Source organism: Tursiops truncatus, chromosome 21 (genome assembly GCF_011762595.2).
Source record: "Tursiops truncatus isolate mTurTru1 chromosome 21, mTurTru1.mat.Y, whole genome shotgun sequence".
NCBI lineage: Eukaryota > Metazoa > Chordata > Mammalia > Artiodactyla > Delphinidae > Tursiops > Tursiops truncatus.
The window spans coordinates 9,401,062-9,418,671 of record NC_047054.1 but is presented as its reverse complement, the minus strand read 5'-3'; the positions used below and the strand labels follow the sequence as shown (position 1 = coordinate 9,418,671).

Genomic DNA, 17,610 nt, shown 5'->3' with positions numbered 1-17,610 from the left:
AGCTTATTTTGAAATTACTTTTTGCTTTACCGTACTGTGGTTTTGACACAGCCTTTTGACTGGCACATGGAGAATTTTACTTTTTGTTGGTTTACACTTGTTAATTAAAAAAATTACCATCATTTAGGACTATCGACTGAAATAGAGTAATACTTTCTGTTGAAATGTTTGCACAATTATCTGAGATTTTTCATGATTTTCTGTTATACGTGTAACTTTAGATTGGAATACTTTCTTGGTCTCCTTCAAACTTACTTTGGAATATCATAAAATAATCACACACCTCTTCCACCTCTATATGCAAAACCTTTTCAATATAACTGATTCTCTTCCCATTAAGGGGTGGATTATATTTCTTCAAACCTTATCTTGCCCCTGAGACCTGCTTTGGCAGATGGCACATCAGCAAATGTGATGCAAGCAAAAGTTTGCAAAGTCTCCATCTCTTGCTTCGAGGAACCTTCTACCATCATTAGTTTCCTGAAGGAACAGAACCTGGAGTGGAGAGACCCCAGCCTTTAACCATCCAGCTGAGCCCCCCAAACCTGCATGAGGCCCTCCTAGACCACCCACCCCAACCAACCAGAACTGCCTGGGCAACCCACAAAGACATGAGCACATAAATCATCGTTTGCAGCAACTAAGTTTCAGGGGCCCACTTGTTACGCAGCCAAAGCTAACTGAGGTACGTACTTTTTTTATCTTTACAATGGATGGCTTAACACAAATTTTCAAAGGAATACCAAAGTGAGCATGCAAACCAACAAAAACCTTGGCCATGTGTTTACATTTTCTTCTTTAACTCAGAAACTTAAATCTAATAGTGGGTAATAATGGATGTACCACTATCTCCACTACAAGAATAGGAGCCATGCTTCTATTCTCAAATCACTGAAACCCAATAAAACAAGTACCTGATGGTCTTTCCCGGGTCCGCCTCTACAACCCAGGTGCAGTGGAGGTTGTTGTCGTATGGAGCGGGGTAGCCAGGAGACAAGATGCGTCCTGAAGTGGCAGCGTGGATCTGACCGCCACATTCCGCTGAAAGGGATACAGAAACACAGGGAAGTTTACTCCAGGCATTAGAGGCTTCCTGTAACTACCTTTAAAAGCCCAAACCATCACGTCTGTGTTTTACACACAGGAAAACAATCACAGCCATCTGTTTGTCCCTGTCATTGCTTTCCTTTACTTGTTCCCTAGCATTATCTTGATAGAAAGGCAGTATCCTCTGTGCAAAGTCAAGAGAATAAAACAGTGAAACACTGTGTTATATTTCTAATAATAATTCTGTGCAGATAGCCTCAATAAAATAGTACTAGGAGATCTGTCTTTCCTACCTAAAAAAAGAAAGAAAACAAACACACACACTCACACAAATATTAGGAATACATAAAAACCCATACTGGAGAGAGAGCAGTGGAAATCCTTCCCCCTTCCTCTGTAAGAACTAAGTCAGAGCACATGCGTGGGCCTCCAGCTCTCATTGTGCACTTGTAAGTAACTCACCTACACAGGAGGGCAGCGGTCTGTCCCACACTCTCCGGTCACCACTCAGACAGGTCAGAGTGTTGCCGCCGTGCATGGCGTAGCCTGGGTTACAGCTGTACAGAACCACCGTGTCCGTGAAGTGGCCTTCATCCCGGATCCTGTAGCCATAGTTAGGGATCCCCGGATCCTCACATTTCACTAGGTCAAAACCTATGAGAAAAGAAGGAAGGAATTAGTAGAAAAATGTAACAGTGGCGTCTATATTGGCGTTAAAATATTGATGAAATAGACCAGGTTGTCAAATGTCCCTTGAAGTGTAGAAAGAAAGAGAAGACTCTGAATTTAAAAATGGGGAAATACATGTGAGTCTTGATTGGCTTTATCTGTTAACCATTGGTTGTTTCTTGGGGTTCGATCACTTTATTTGTTCCTATCTATTGATATACTTACAAGTGAAACTGAGCAGGACCATGGCCTCCACCTGCCTTTTGTCTGTAGAAAACTTTAGCCAAAGAAAAAGTTTAATCGGAGAAGTGAGAAAATGCAGAAAGAAAGGAAAGCATTCAAACAGGACAAAATAATAACAGTTTAGTCATTAAGCAAAGTCAAGGACCTTTAGTTCCTCCTCAAGGGCTATAGATAATATTCAGAGTCATATCCTTTGAGCTGTTATGTAGATACTGAAACCCCTACCAGGTGGAAGAAGTTAACTACATCATGACCAGACTGCAGCCATGACACAAGCTGCCACAATTCTGAGAACTGGCCTCAAAGAAACGTTAACAAACTGACCCTGGAACTGAAAACTAACTACTTAAAACAGTCAAGATGACGCTGATCATGACCAATTTCAAGATGGCAGTCGGAGCTGACTGTGCTGTTTCTGCACATAGCTCCCTCCCTCCACCTATAAAAGCTCTTGCCCTCTGGTTGTCACGGGGCAGTCAGCCTTTGGATACAAGTCCACCTTCTCCCCCAGTTACCAGCCTCTGGAATAAAGCAAACTTTCCTTTCCACCAATCTTGCCTCTCGAGGATTAGCCTTCAAGTGGCGAGCAGCTAGACCCCACTTTGAGTAACACAAGGAGATTCTAAAGAGTTCCAAACTGTCATCAGGTAATCCATATGTCCAGCCAGCCTTCTGGATTCTCCAGTGAGCTTCATGTATGCCTTTCCTGTGTCCACATCCCCTCTTTGTCACACCTGGGACCTTCCAGCAGGGCCACCCCTCACTGCCACCTGGTGCTCATCAGGGTCTTTACTGCCTGTGCTCACTCGAGCCCCCGCCCCCAGGCCCACTTCCTCTAAAACTCCCAGATCTCAAGCTTCTCGGGAAGTTAACAAGTCCTTTCTGCTCATGGGAGCCGGGCTCTCTGTCCCACCTGCCGTGGTCCCAAGGTCCAGGGTGAGAGACTCCTAAGTCCCTCCGTGTACAGCAGAAACCCCAGAATAAATCATGGTAATGACTTCATCAAGCTAAGCTCTGAGACTCAAAGAAACAGATGATAGAAATGAAGATTTAGCCTCTGCGTTACTGAGAACCGTACATTGCTTTTGCATGAGGCAATAATTTAAGGCCATCTGTGAAGACAGCTCTACACTAACAAATCTCTCTCCTCATATCATGATGCAAATTTTGACCATTTAAAAAAGTAGAGCTGGAAACTTGAGGGACCACATGGGATCACATCTATTTCCACCTAACTTTGACATTTTCCTTTTCACAAAAATAAATAAATAAAATTTTAAAAAATGAACGTGTGATTTTGCTAAGTCTGCCTGTCAAATTTGCATTCTGAGTGCTTTCCATTGAGGAAGATATACCTTTAAATTCACACTATCATCTACCCTCATAATATCTACATAATCAAGATTGAGTTCTTCAGGTTTGTATATGGGAGGGAAATGAGTACACATTTGGTAATTTACATACAGTTGCCAAGAAAAGTTTCCCTCTTTACAGTTTCCTTCTATAAAATGTCAGTCTTTACCTATTGTGCCTTTACAAGAACTCTCTGTTTATCTATTTAAGAAATGCAAATAGTTGTAATTCAAGATGCCCAGAAGGAGGGATTTCCCTGGTGGCGCAGTGGTTAAGAATCCGCCTGCCAATGCAGCGGACACGGGTTCGATCTCTGGTCTGGGAAGATCCCACATGCCGCAGACCAGCTAAGCCCGTGAGCCACAACTACTGAGCCTGCACTCTAGAGCCTGCGAGCCACAATTACTGAGCCCACATGCCACAACTACTGAAGCCCATGTGCCTAGAGCACGTGCTCCACAACAAGAGATGCCACCACAATGAGAAGCCCTCGCACCGCTATGAAGAGCAGGCCCTGCTCGCCGCAACTAGAGAAAGCCAGCGCACAGCAACGAAGACCCAGTGCAGCCTAAAATAAATAAAATTAATTTTAAAATAATTTTTAAATATATTTTTAAAAAAAAGATGCCCAGAAGGAAAGTGCGTAACAGTATGTCAATTTCAGCACGAAACAAGGATATTTTAAATTACCACGAAGGGGATCGGAATTAAGGGGAAGGGCCCCAGTCACATAGGGTTTCAGGGCTCATGCAAATATCTGACAAGGCTAGTCTGACGCATAGTCCCAGCACCACCGGGAAAAGAAGCGAGCTTCTGAACTCGCTTAGGACAACCACCCTTGCTCACGTGCTGCAGACTGCAGGTTATTTAGCCCTAGCTTTTCTTTGTACAGAACGGAAAGAGGAAGCAAGTCTTTGTTGTTACTGCTTTACTTGGTTTGGGGCTTGGAAGAGACAGCATCAGAGCAGTGCTTTTGAAAGCACCACTGCCCATGGTGACAAGGACCGGAAGCCACTGCTGGCTGGAGCAGAATGACAAGCTGGAGTGATGGCTGGAGTAGGGCTCCACTAACAATGGTAATAATAACCAATGTTTCAAACTGTTTCACCATTTGGAAGTCAAATTAGGTATCTGAGTATCAAGTGTCAGTGGTGCATAAAATTGGACATATGCAGGAGACAAAATCCATGTCTCAAAATTATGAACAGAAAGAGTCAAACATCTATCCCTTTTGTTTGTACCCCTGTGACAGAAACCTGGGTGAAGTAAAACCTACATGAGAGGTGCCAAGCTCAAGTGCTAATGGGGCCATGCAGGTCTTACCAACGCAGAGCGAGGCCGTGCAGGACAGCAGCCCAGGAGACAGTGACGACCTGCTGTCCTGCTGAAATTCACACTCCCTCTGACCCAAGCTTCTGATTTTTCTAGGAGCACCTGAAACCTGGATTTTTTAAGTTTATAAAATGCTTGTTGAATAAATACCTATTTTGGAAATGGAGATGTTTAAAATCCAGGATTAGATTGTGAAAGCTAGACGTAAATAACTTTAAAAGATATTGATAATTTCTCAGTTTTTGGTGAAAGCTGAGACTCACTTCTGAAAAGTCGGCAATATTCCATCTAATTTTTTAAAACTAAACTTTGAAACACACAGAACTTCTGAGGATGATTAAGGGGTGGACAAAGAAATGGTCCAGCTGACTTGCCAGAGACCTTTTATTCTGACAGTGAATTATTTCCTGGTTACACAGAAGAGTTTGTTATGAAAGACTGTCCTCCCTGGAGATTGATGCCTATAAAAGATAAAGTAATGACATTGACTTTCCTGGCGATTTACGTGCTGTCTCATTAGCCATCCACTTCACAGATAAACACTCATGCTTAAAGGTTATCCAGACTTTCCCTCTAAGTTCAGAGAGCATGGCTTTTAAAGTTTTCCATCAAACAAGTTATCAAAGTTCTAAAACCCCCAAATTTTATATTAAAATTAGCTTGAAGAAACGTTTTCCTCTGCCCCAAAACCTGCATTAAAACCTTTTTGGAGGAAGGAAGGAAGAAACATTGAAAAACGAACAAGTAAACACAGATGTACCAATAAAAATGACTGCTAAACTTTGTGTTGAATTATTATAAAAATGTCTGTTCTATTGCTTTTTCTATCACTCAGTCTTGAAAGATTTTGTTTTCTAAACCACACCTCATCATGCAGAGTTGAGCCAAGCTATTTTTTTTTTTTAACATCTTTACTGGAGTATAATTGCTTTACAATGGTGTGTTAGTTTCTGCTTTACAGTAAAATGAATCAGCTATACATATACATATATCCCCCCATATCTCCTCCTTCTTGCATCTCCCTCCCACTCTCCCTAACCCACCCCTCTAGGTGGTCATAAAGCACTGAGCTGATCTCCCTGAGCTATGAGCCAAGCTATTTTTGAAAGGGCAGTTACTCTTCCCACTACCAGCTGTCCTGTTTTTCTTATGATTCCATTTATTGTTTTTTCAAAAGATCAGTTAAGTCCTTGACAATATCGTGAAATATGTTATTTTGTAAAAAGTCCTACACTTGATTCTAAGTGCCTGAAGCTTCTAGACCTACCTAAAGTCATTATATGCAATATATTCCTGTTCTTTTTTTTTTTTTTTTTGCAGTATGTGGGCCTCTCACTGTTGTGGCCTCTCCCGCTGTGGAGCACAGGCTCTGGACGCACAGGCTCAGTGGCCGTGGCTCACGGGCCCAGCCACTCTGCGGCATGTGGGATCTTCCCGGACTGGGGCACAAACCCGTGTCCCCTGCATCGGCAGGTGGACTCTCAACAACTGCACCACCAGGGAAGCCCAATATATTCCTCTTCTTGTCAGAAAGTTGAAAAGTGTTTATTATCTTTATTTATTATTTTGATATTCCCAAGTTTAGTTTTCCAACTCAGTGAAGGGAGCTTTGTTTGTTCAAAACTTCTGACAGGGTTTAATAATTCATGCACGGTTACAGGCAGTATCATAGACATTTATTCCTAGAGGAAGCATTCAATCAACATCTTGAAAGGATTAGAGAAGGAGCTCTAGAAACCCCAAATTTGTTTCTTGTTGCTTGTGCAGTGAACCAGTTTGATGCTTGGACTCAGTCTGTCCACACGCAGTAGATACACAGCCCCTCTGCAGCCTCTCTCTTCACAAACTGAATGACAGTCATTTCAATTGAGCTCTGCTTGCTATGTGGTTAGGGTGTAATATTATCATTGTCTCTTAAAAATTTCAACGCTGCTTTTAAACATTGGTGAAATAAGTTGAATTGATGTATAACAGCAGAGTTCTTCAATGACAATATAAAGTTTTGTGCTGTTGATTTTGTGTCCCTTTCAGGAAAAATATTTTTCTGTAGTTATTAAAAAATCTCAAAAATTATTTTCTTAGATTTATATTTAGATCTACAAAGATAGTCCTCCAAAGAAGAGATACTTCCACTTTAACTTGAATCTAAAAGACTTTAAATTAAAAAAAATATTTTTTTAATTTATTTATTTTATTTATTTATTTTTGACTGCATTGGGTCTTCGTTGCTGAGTGCAGGCTTTACTCTAGTTGTAGCAAGCGGGGGCTACTCTTTGTTGTGGTGCGCAGGCTTCTCATTGCAGTGGCTTCTCTTGTTGCAGAGCACGGCTCTAGGTGGGTGGGCTTCGGTAGTTGTGGCATGTGGGCTTCAGTAGCTGTGGCTCATGGGCTCTAGAGCACAGACTCAGTAGTTGTGGCACATGGGCTTAGTTGCTCTGCAGCATGTGGGATCTTCCCGGACCAGGGATTGAAACCATTTCCCCTGCGTTGGCAGGCGGATTCTTAACCACAGCGCTATCAGGGAAGTCCCTGAATCTAAAAGACTTTAAAATGATCACTCTTAAGCCTGCTATAGAATAATGGTTTAAAAATATAGAGAAGTTATCCTTTTTTATCTTGAAGCCAGTAGCCTGCCACAAATCAGTGTATAAATACCTATTTTCTGTATTTTCTTTAAGCCATAGAAACGTTAAGAAGATTAAATCAAGTTATTTGTTTCAAAACGTTACCTATTAAGAATTGCAATTGTTGCTTGAAACGATTTAGTAATTCTAGTTCTTTCTGTTTTCCACTGATTTCTTCGTAGTCACATAAGCAGCAAAGATGCTCTGAACAAAATGTTCTAGTCAAAACAAGCTCCCAACATCAGGCAGATGAAAATTATTACTCCATCTCTTTTGCGGTAATTACCCAGTCTTAATGTTTTTAAGGATTAAATCCTATATCTCTTTAAAGTCTAACAAAATATTAGTTTTATAAGAGACTTCCACTTAACTCTCAAGTGTCTGGACTAGTTCTTATCTTCAAAATCAAGCACTTATGTTTGAAAAGAAGCTGCTGTAGATTTAATCCACTTCATACACCCAAGATGAACCGTGAGGGTCGCAGTCATGTGAACTCTTCGTCCTCCATCCGAGGGACTCTTGAGAAATTACCTTCATGCTCAGGTGAGCTTTGAGTACACGACTGACAAAGAATCCTTATCATTTAAGAATCTCTGATATCTTCTCCTATGAACCACTGATAAAGCCTTGCATGCTTATAGAAACATTATCTCATAACTTTACCTAAGACCTAATTCAACTTGAATAATGTACTTCTTTGTAAAAAAATTAAAAGTTAGTAATCTAAGAAAGGTTGCCATATGCAAAAACAGCAACAGCAGCTCATTTTCATTCAGTAAAAGAAGAACTGTTAAAAATTCCTTTTTATTAACTTCCTTTATTTGCAGTTACCTAGAAAAAATTGTATTCGGGAGGAGAGCACTGCTAAAACTAATTTTTGTGGTTCATGTGAGAAGTTCATTAACAGGGAATTTCATGAAGTATTTGATTAATTCATGTTTTTAAATGCAACTCTCATTATTTAAGAATGAAATTCTGGGTGAAGTATTTGTGTGTGTGTGTGTGTGATTTTTAAATTATTATCTATTAAATTATATATCTGTGCTGTTTGTTTAGCCATGTCTGTTATTGATTTCAAATTGGGTTTTTTTGTTCAGCTTTTTTTTTTTCATTTAACCCATTTCTTTTCCCCACGTGCTAAGTTTTATTACTGCTGCTATTATTTTGTGATTATGTCAGCCACCCCTGTGGAAAGACACTCTGAATTTTACCCAAATAGCATTAATCATAAGGATGGTGGTAATTTTTAAACGGAAAAGCTTAAAAGAGCTCAGAACTTCTGAGCTTCAGAGTGAAAAACAAAACTAGACAAAACAAAACCCTGTAAAAGTCCAGAATGAGAATCATATAACCAAAGAAATTATCTATTTTTTCTGGAACCATGTTGGTTTTTATCACACATGTCACTAAGATATCATAAAGCAAGGTAATCACAGCTAGGAATTCCAGGAGTCCATCTTGAAATGTTGTGTAATTCTGAATATATTATATAATTCCAAAACAAATCTTTAATGTTGACTATACTCTGAGTTTGAGTAGAGCTACCCAGTGGTTCCAATTGTTAACACCAGTTCTGAGAAGGCTTCCTGGAAGAATTCGTAGTATTCACCTTCTCACAGATCTTTAACACTATACACACCTATTGGTCCGTGTAGAGGACATTTAAAGCTGATGGTTCAGGGAACTTGGGGCAAGATCAGGATGAGGCATCTGCACGAAAATGGATGGATGAAGGCATTTTACTCTGAATCAGTTTTTAAACACATCCAAAGGGTGAATATTATTCTAACACACACTATGGTAAGAACATATAATCAGAGCATTGTCCAAATTTCCAGACACATTTAGTATCACTTCTGGGGCTTTATTAGATGTTGTGAGAAGTACTGAATGAAACATGGCCCCTTATCTTCCATAGTCTAGTTAATTACACAGATAGGAAAATAAGTATTTTAAAAAGAATAGATGTTACAGTAGAGGTTCCTGTGAAGGTTGAGAGGGGCACCAAAGGAAGCAGGAGTGTTGGGATAAGACCTGAGCTGGTCCAGAAGCCTAGTCGGTGTCGGGAGTGATAAAACTAGAGGGAGAAACTCCAGGTAAAGTCTTCACAGATGCATGGGAGTTCGGAAGAATGTGGTGTATCTTGGAGTGCAGAACAATTTCTGGGAGCATCTGTATTTGCTGAAGCTTCGTTTTAAGCATGTGGAGGTGGAGTGGGAATAGGACTGAAGAGAAGACAGAGTGGATATGGGCGAGAAGGGAAAGGGCTGGATTGGAGCTCAGGGAGTTGAGACCGAGTCAGTATGTAACAGGGTCGTGGAGAAGCCAGGGCAGCTGCACAGAAAGTCACGCAAATGTATCTGCACTTCAGAGAGATAATCAGTAGTCCTACAGAGTATGGATTGGAGTGAGAAAAAAAGGCAGGAAAACAAAAAGATATTTAGTGCTGAAAGGTAGGTTGTAGCAGGGGATACATGGTAGTGGATGAGGTAAGATTATGTGTGTGTGTGAAGCTTGCAAACACTTTATCAGGTGGAGGGAGCTTGAGAGGTGACTGGAGGCTGCAGAGAGATGGTCTGTGAAGAGAGAAGACAAGAGAGGGAATGAGCTGGTACGAGAGAGGTAGGGCTTGCATGTCAGGCAGAAAACAGAAGAATCAACATCATCAACTTGTAACATTGGTGTCGTCTCATTACAGATCCAGTGAATTTATCCAGGAAAACAAGAAAATCCTTCATCAACAACTTCTTCCATGAAATAATTAAAAACAAACAAGATTTGCAAAATTTTGAGACAAGAACAAGAAGGTACCAGGCCTTAGAGAGCTTACTGTCCAACACAGGAATCAGATATAATAACAAATAACAACAGATTGTGATGAGTATCCAAGCAATAGAAATACATAAAATATGAGTCAACATGGACATAATCCTAACAAATGCATATTTCTGTTCTCTGTTGTCCTGGGCCCCTATTCTTTATTAGTTTTTCTACTTTTTCTTAATTATTTCTGTTCTGTTGTGTTCACTTCTTTTTATATTGGAGGTTAATAATAGTAGGACATGCACAGAATATTTTTTAACAGGAACATCTGTAAAGTTTTATAAGGATGGCTCCTTTCACCAAACAGAATGAGCCTCAAGTTATCTGATAAATACTAATGTTTGTCTGGCACAACTACTGAATCTGTTCAGATGATCCATGTCCTTTACACATTTTAGTTTTAAGCAAAAATGTTTTCATGTTGACATAAATACCGCTACTCTGATTGTAAATGTAAGCTATTAATACTCTTCTCCTAAAACGTATTTTTAATCATGATTCCTACCTGATGATGAAGGTAGTAAATTATAAACAGTAGCTTAGTCTAGTAATATTACTTTTTTACGGATAAAATGTGTTGGAGAGTATAATTTCTCAATATAATTTTTAACCCACTACGTTAATAGGCATAAAGTGAAAAAAATGAGATAATTTCACTAATATAGTTAGGAACATAAATCTGGAGCATCTTGTCTTCTGACCTACAACCTTAATTCATTAATTAAATCACCTAGTTGACATGCATATATAAAGTGCCTACTGTGTGTCATGCATTCTACTAGGTGCTGAAGATAAAAAATTAATTAACCTCAGTCCTGCCCCACCAGGAGCTCACAATCTGTACAGGAAGAAAAACAACAGTTAATATCATACATCTTAAAGGGACACCCAGTCATTAATTGAACACACGCTTGTTAAGCACTTACTATGTGGTAAGTCTCACACGACACTGCACTGTGGTTGCATGTGCAGGCAGAGCCTGGCCCTCAGGGCTCAGAGCTCCATCGGCAGCGATACTCTCACACCAACAAGTGCTTAAGGAGAACGGAATGGACAAACATCGACGTTTCGGGTGCGGAACTGCTCACAGAGCTGGAGACTCCCGTGCTTCCTGAGGTTTCTGTGAAAGCAGGATGCCAGTACAGGGCAGCCCATTCACAGGCAGCCACCCACATAACATATGGCTGCTTCTAAATGAGCCACCTGTACTCTCCAAGGGACACCAGGTGACCACAAACAACATGTCACACTCAAAGGTGGACACTTCTTTCAGTTTTACTGACAAAAACAGATAGACATGCATACAGACAACCATTTACATAAAGGGACACCCTGAAGTACAATGAAATGAGTTCGGCCAACTGTACGTCACATTTAATTACAAAGAATGTAATTCAATTATTGTCGGAACATATTGCAAGACAGAGTGGTAGTTTTTCATTTTTCTTTTTTGCAGCAGAATTTAAAAAGTAACTTCTCTTTAAAGGTCTGTGTTCTTTGTTTGTTTTTGTCCAGGGATAATATGTCTAAAAAATAAAACTCAACATGTTTTTATTCTAAACTTTGAAAATCACAAATTGCTTAAAGTACCTTAACTATTTTAAGCATTCGATTAACTATTGTTGATTCTTTAAATTTTAGTTTATAGTCCTGAAGGATCTTCAGGGCCAAATGCAAAGCTAAGAAGAACTGAAATCCTTTACAATATATAATTATATAATTTGATGTAACCTGATAGCAAAACAGGGTAGAAATTAAAACCAGATTGAATATAGGTTTTGATAGCTTATGAAATTAAATATCAATATAAGTAGAGCCAATAACTAGAACAAGGTGGGAAATGAGAAACTTCTATGTGTATCTATCATAAATACCATAATTGAAATATATTGTAATATATTTGCATATTTTTAACAATAAGACACTTTCAATGATGATTTTTTAAAAGAAACTTGAGCATTCCTGTCAAATTGATTTATATTATTATTTTGCCCATAGAAAAACTTTCAGATTTTTTTCCATATTGCTTAAGAAAAACTAAATCCATTAAATGAAACGATGGGAAAATTGGAGGAGAACAATTAGGAACACATCAATAAGTTATTTTTAAAACAGTCGTTTACTAGTAGTATAACATATAATTTTAATGTCCAGTGTCTCAAACTCTATGATGTCTATGTTTGCATTTATTTGTTTTTATATGGCAATATCCAGATCGACATCATACTTTTTTTTACTTTAATAGAGAAATACAAGCTGATGCTCATTTACTATTTTCGCCCGTGGATCTCAGCGTCTACTATTTGCTTAGGAACCAAATGAACGGACTGGGCCCTGACTTCAGATGTGTGTCTCCATGAAGATGGACATGAACCTGAAGGGGAGGGAAGCAGCACGTACAGAACACCTGCTCTGCACCACTCAGTATGTCAGGCACTTTCATCTACGCTCTCTCTCTTAATCCTGGAAATAATCTTAGAAAATCACAAGATCCTAAGCAAGACAGACTGGAGAGTTTGTCACAACCGAAATAAATGGTGGCAGCACAGAGAAAGTCAAGCACACACGTCAAGCAGTGGAATAAGCACAGAATCAAGATGACGATTCCCGCTACAGAGGGTGTTCCCTCTGCAGCTTTTGAAGCGGTCCCTCCCTCTCCCGCTACTCGGTCTCCGTTCCAGGAGGAACTCCCCCCAGCACCGGATGTGCCCACCCCGGGGTCCTCCAGCCGTTCTCACTGAGACAGGAATGGGGGAACTAAGACACATCCTGACAAACTACAGAAGACGAGGTACCTAGTCTCTTCTCATCCGCTAAGGAAGGGTCACTTGATTTAGCCGAAAAAGGAATGAAAATCATTTTGAAAAGTCCCATGGGGGGCTTCATGATTCTTCACTCATAAAATAACTGTTACATTTTATTTTCCGCGGAAAATTTTCCACATTGGATCAAGAAACATGTCAAGTTTACCCACACCAAATGAACCTCACACTAATCCCCAAGAGATTATACTGGAGGCAACATTTGACAAGAGTCCTGATTCCCCAAGGACTGTTCTTTCCTCTCTTTAGTTTGTGTTTCTACTCATGGCACAAAAAAAAAGTCTGGGAGGAAGGCAAAGTCACCCCTACTGGCTGATGTCTAAAGACCCCAAGGGGAAGAAGGTGAGTGAGTGATGAATGAAAGGATCCCCACTGGAGAGAGGCTGAGAACATCGTAATCAGATGGCCAGTGGCCCGGGACGTGAGGACCAGTTGGAGAGGATGGAGGATCAGGGGAAATACTTGCAAAATACCGTCCTAGACTCAGTCCATCCTCGGATTCACGTCCCTTAGCCTGTCCTTTTCAGTTTCCAAGTGCTCACTATACAGAGTGACGCTTCTTTCTTTCTGCCCCCATATTGTGCAGATTTTTATAAGAAAAAGTAAAAGATTTACAAAAACACTTTGAGCCCTTCATAAGTACACTCTATAAAGGATTACCAATAGTACTTGGATTTATTGCTGCTGTTATTACTCACACGTTGTTACTTTTATTATTCTACAACAAATGCAATGTAATTGTCAAACCACATGCTAGAATGTTCCACCTCAAACAACGTGGTGAGGGCATCAATTCCTAATACGTGACAGCCACAACAAGACAACTGCTGGCCCATCACAGCAGAAGGAGGTAAGAATGCTGTTCCTCGTTTTCTACAGGTCATTCTTTCAAGGACTGTCTGTGTGCGTGACTGCCGTCCATCAGCCTAACTGTGACTTGTCATTGCCAGCCCGTGTGCTCACCCAGCTCTCTCCTGGGACACTAGTAACATGAGCTACCTAACTTAGCTCCGGGCAGCCCCAAGCCCGGCTGAGACAGAACGGGCTCCTTGGGACTTCGCCACAGGGGCTGTGGAGCTTCACCTGCGCTAAGCATCACAGAGAGTTCAGGAGCAAAGCCCAGATGCATAAGAAAGCCAAGTGTGCAGCCAGATGATTCTGTGAGCCCACAAAGCCCATGGATGCACTGTCTTCCCAATCGGCATCACTTTCTTACCTCCTCACTCTTCTCAAAGATGCTCACGCTCCCCACTCCTGGAGATAATCTCTGACTCCATCTTTCCACTGCTCCCAAACCACTCACCCATGTCTTGCAAAAAACCTCCCTCCTGACCCTCACCTGCTGGTGCCCATCTTCCTCACCTCCTGCTGAGGGTCTGCCTGGCCTTCTAAGAGACTTCCTGGCGGGATCGCCTACAAGACCCAGGAAATACCCATCAATACCCATCTTGTCACACCCATGACAAGATCATTCTTGTCATGTCCTGTCACCCACCACTGCCTCAGCATGCAGGCTGACTGCCCAACTGTGCCCAAGTACTGCTCATCCTCCAAACCATGCTCATCCTCGAGGGTCAAGTTCAGAGCATTCCTGCTGGGGCTTCTAGCTATTCCTCCTGAGTTCTCTTCTTCCTCCCTGGATTTGCTGTGAATCCTACCACTAAACTTCTGGTCTTCGATGTTTTCTTGTGCATATAGTTTACTTTTCCATCTAAAACCTCACCTCCTTGAAGACAGGGATAGAATAGTGAATTCTGCTTACTGTATCACCTAAGTAAGCACACAAGTTAAAATAGAAACAGTGAATATATTTATTTACTATGATCCATTGATGCTTATTTTAATTCTAATTTGTTAGTAAGTGCCTTTGATTCAAATAAACCATTAGGCTTCTAATGATTTCCAAGTGTTATGAAAATACAAAATTCACTGCTTGTCCACATATAAAAAAATAGGTGAACTGGCTTTCAAAATCATGAATATAAATGCATGCCTTTCGAATTTTAATACTTTTCTGATTTTTACAAAATTTGGGAGGATTTAAAAATAGCTTTCAATAAAAAATATGCAGTTAGGAAAATTTCAGAATGCATTCAGCATTACTGAACAAACTTAGAATGGAGGGTAGACAGACACATTTCTCCATAAACGTTTTTTCCAAAGAGGGAATCCCATCAGTTCTCATTATACATCGTTACCCTCTCTTAGGAAATGCTAGAATTTCCAGCTAAGTCCCGAACTGTTTTTATTACCGATCGCAACAGCAGTGAAACCTCCCTCATCTGTTCAAACTCAACCCTCAGAGCCATCCTCATGCCTTTCTTCATCTCATTTACAATCCACTTCATCATTGAGTCCTGGAAACTGAGGGTTTTAAAAAACATCTGTCATTTATATTTTTACCTTTACCACCTTGTTCTTACAGTCATTACATCAGAATTAGATCACACAATGTCCAATAAGTAAATTCTAACTTCACTTGCATCTACAATCAGTGCTATATATTGTAGCAAGATTAAAACCCTAACACCAAATATCAAGTGATGTCAAAGTGCCATTATCCATAAATAAAGTCTGCCTCTCTCCTACTATGAAATCCCCCCTTCCCCATTACCCCGGCTCATTAAACAGTAGCCACCGGGTCCAGGAATGTTGGCGTGGCTCTCTGGTCCTCTTACACTTCATGCCAGAGCCTTCAGTTACCCAATTGTTAAGGGCATTAAAGGGTAAACATTCTTAAGATAATCACAAGAAAACTTTCACACCACTTCCAACAGTTAAAATATCCTTCAATTTTTTTCATAGAATTTCAGAACTGAGTGTCCAAAAACAACTACTTATTTACAAAAGACAAATATGGTCTGTGGTATGACAAAGCCAACAGCTGGCTGGTGACAGAGTCGGGACTCGTGCTCCTGGTCTCCAGAGACTCAGGAAAGTGTATGTTTCACCTCACATCTCACCATCAGGTTAAAATACTTGACAGTGCATGCACATTCCTGGAGTTTGTTACTGAATGGTGTTAAGTGTATCACTCTCAAGTCTTCGCAAATGTGAAGCTGAATATTCCAGATGTCTTTTTCATGTCCCCCAGGCTAACTGCCTAGTGTTGGAATTTGACACACATAATTCTTTCATAACAGTATTTTTTGGAATGTTTACTTAGTAAAAAACAAAATAACCTCTCATTTGATGATGCTGTGGAAATCTGAATAGCACTCAAATGTCCTTATGTCAAAATTCATGAAGTTGAGAAAACAATAATTTTGAATCTGAATAGATTTCACGCGTCTTTTCCTTTTAAAGAGTCATTAAGGATGCTATAATGCATGCAAGAAAAATCAAAATCAGACATAAAGTGACCCATGATCCATTACCCAGCACTTCCCTTCTGACAAGACATTGAAGTCTCTCTGAGATTCCTATCTTCCAATGAATGACTCTTTGCAAAAACAATGTATCTATGACTTTGACTAATACAATAATTATTGCTTTTTATTTCCCCTAAAGAAGAAGGGAAAAAATTCTGTCATCGCTCTTCCCATAAAATGTTAAGATTTTATAGTATTTGGTGATATCATCTGTCAGCCTTCATCTTATTTCACACTCAAGTCATATGCTTTTAGTTTAATCCCTGTAATAAATCATTTATGTCACTCTTCTCTGAGTCCTTTTGTCTTTCTCAAAGAATTGGTGACCAACAATATATTTAACTCTGAAAGAGGAAAATAGATAGCAGTGTGTATCAACTGTTAAATTGTCACAAAATATAAAGAATTATGAATTACAAAATTTTTTAAAAAGCCCACAAAACTAAACTTCATAGAAAATGATGAAAAGCTATGTAGAAGCGGTTCCTAGACCCACTGGCATGCAGGGGCTTTCACAGGGCTCGGAGGACCATGACGTGGGTCACCAGGGTGACCTGTGATACCAATTAGGCAACTCTCACATTGACACAGAAGCAAAGCATCTCATGGTTTCACTGGAATTTTTTAAAAACACTGTAAACACTTATATTTTAGTCTTTGTGACGTTATACATGCTAAGAAGGGAGCAAGATGATAAAACACCCAGTTAGAAGGCAAGCAACCCAGCCTGTATGCCCATCTCTACCTCGAATTTGCTTTTGACACCGAGTAAGTCGATTAAGCATCACCTGTGTCACTTTCCTTTATTAAAATATTCATAATAATATTTTGCCTTTTCCTCCCTGTGAAAAATGGATGCAGATTCATGTCCTGTGTTTACGGCAGCCTCCCCATGGGGTAGCCACAGGTAGGAGGGGTTTCAGTCTCCAGGTAAAGCAATGACTCAACCCTAAGCCTCACTTCTTAAAAATGCTACCAAGTTTGGCCTCAAGTATTTTGTTAATGATGTTTTACAAGAATTAAACATTTATTTGGATGTTTATCTAAAAATGTATCCATAAAAATAAAACTTTCTAAGGCAAACCATGAATTGTATGCTTGGATTGGGAACTGGGCACTGGTTTTTTATTCGCCATTCCCTGAGATGCTTTCCTCTTTCTAAAATGTCCACCTTGTTTTACAGTAAATACAGAGTTCTTTGTAGGGACTAACAGACTGCCTCTCTCTCTACTGGACTGCCTTTTCCACTGTGATATTTCCACTGAAAGCCATTCTATTTTGAAAAGTGTATTATATACAACATGATTCTATAGGCTTTCTTTTCTT

The 17,610-nt window shown here is 40.0% G+C and overlaps 1 protein-coding gene across 2 annotated transcripts in view; it reads right to left on the bottom strand.

The window, feature by feature from the left end:
- The window catches only part of CSMD1 (CUB and Sushi multiple domains 1), a 1,403,311-nt gene that overhangs the window by 247,082 nt on the left and 1,138,619 nt on the right, over positions 1 to 17,610 (bottom strand). For both annotated transcript variants that reach the window (XM_033848938.2, XM_073798556.1), the window contains exons 23-24: positions 1,510 to 1,701; positions 915 to 1,041 (exon numbers count right to left, since the gene is read on the bottom strand). In XM_033848938.2, coding sequence (XP_033704829.2) covers positions 915 to 1,041; positions 1,510 to 1,701 — 319 coding nt within the window. The remainder of the gene's footprint in view (positions 1 to 914; positions 1,042 to 1,509; positions 1,702 to 17,610) is intronic.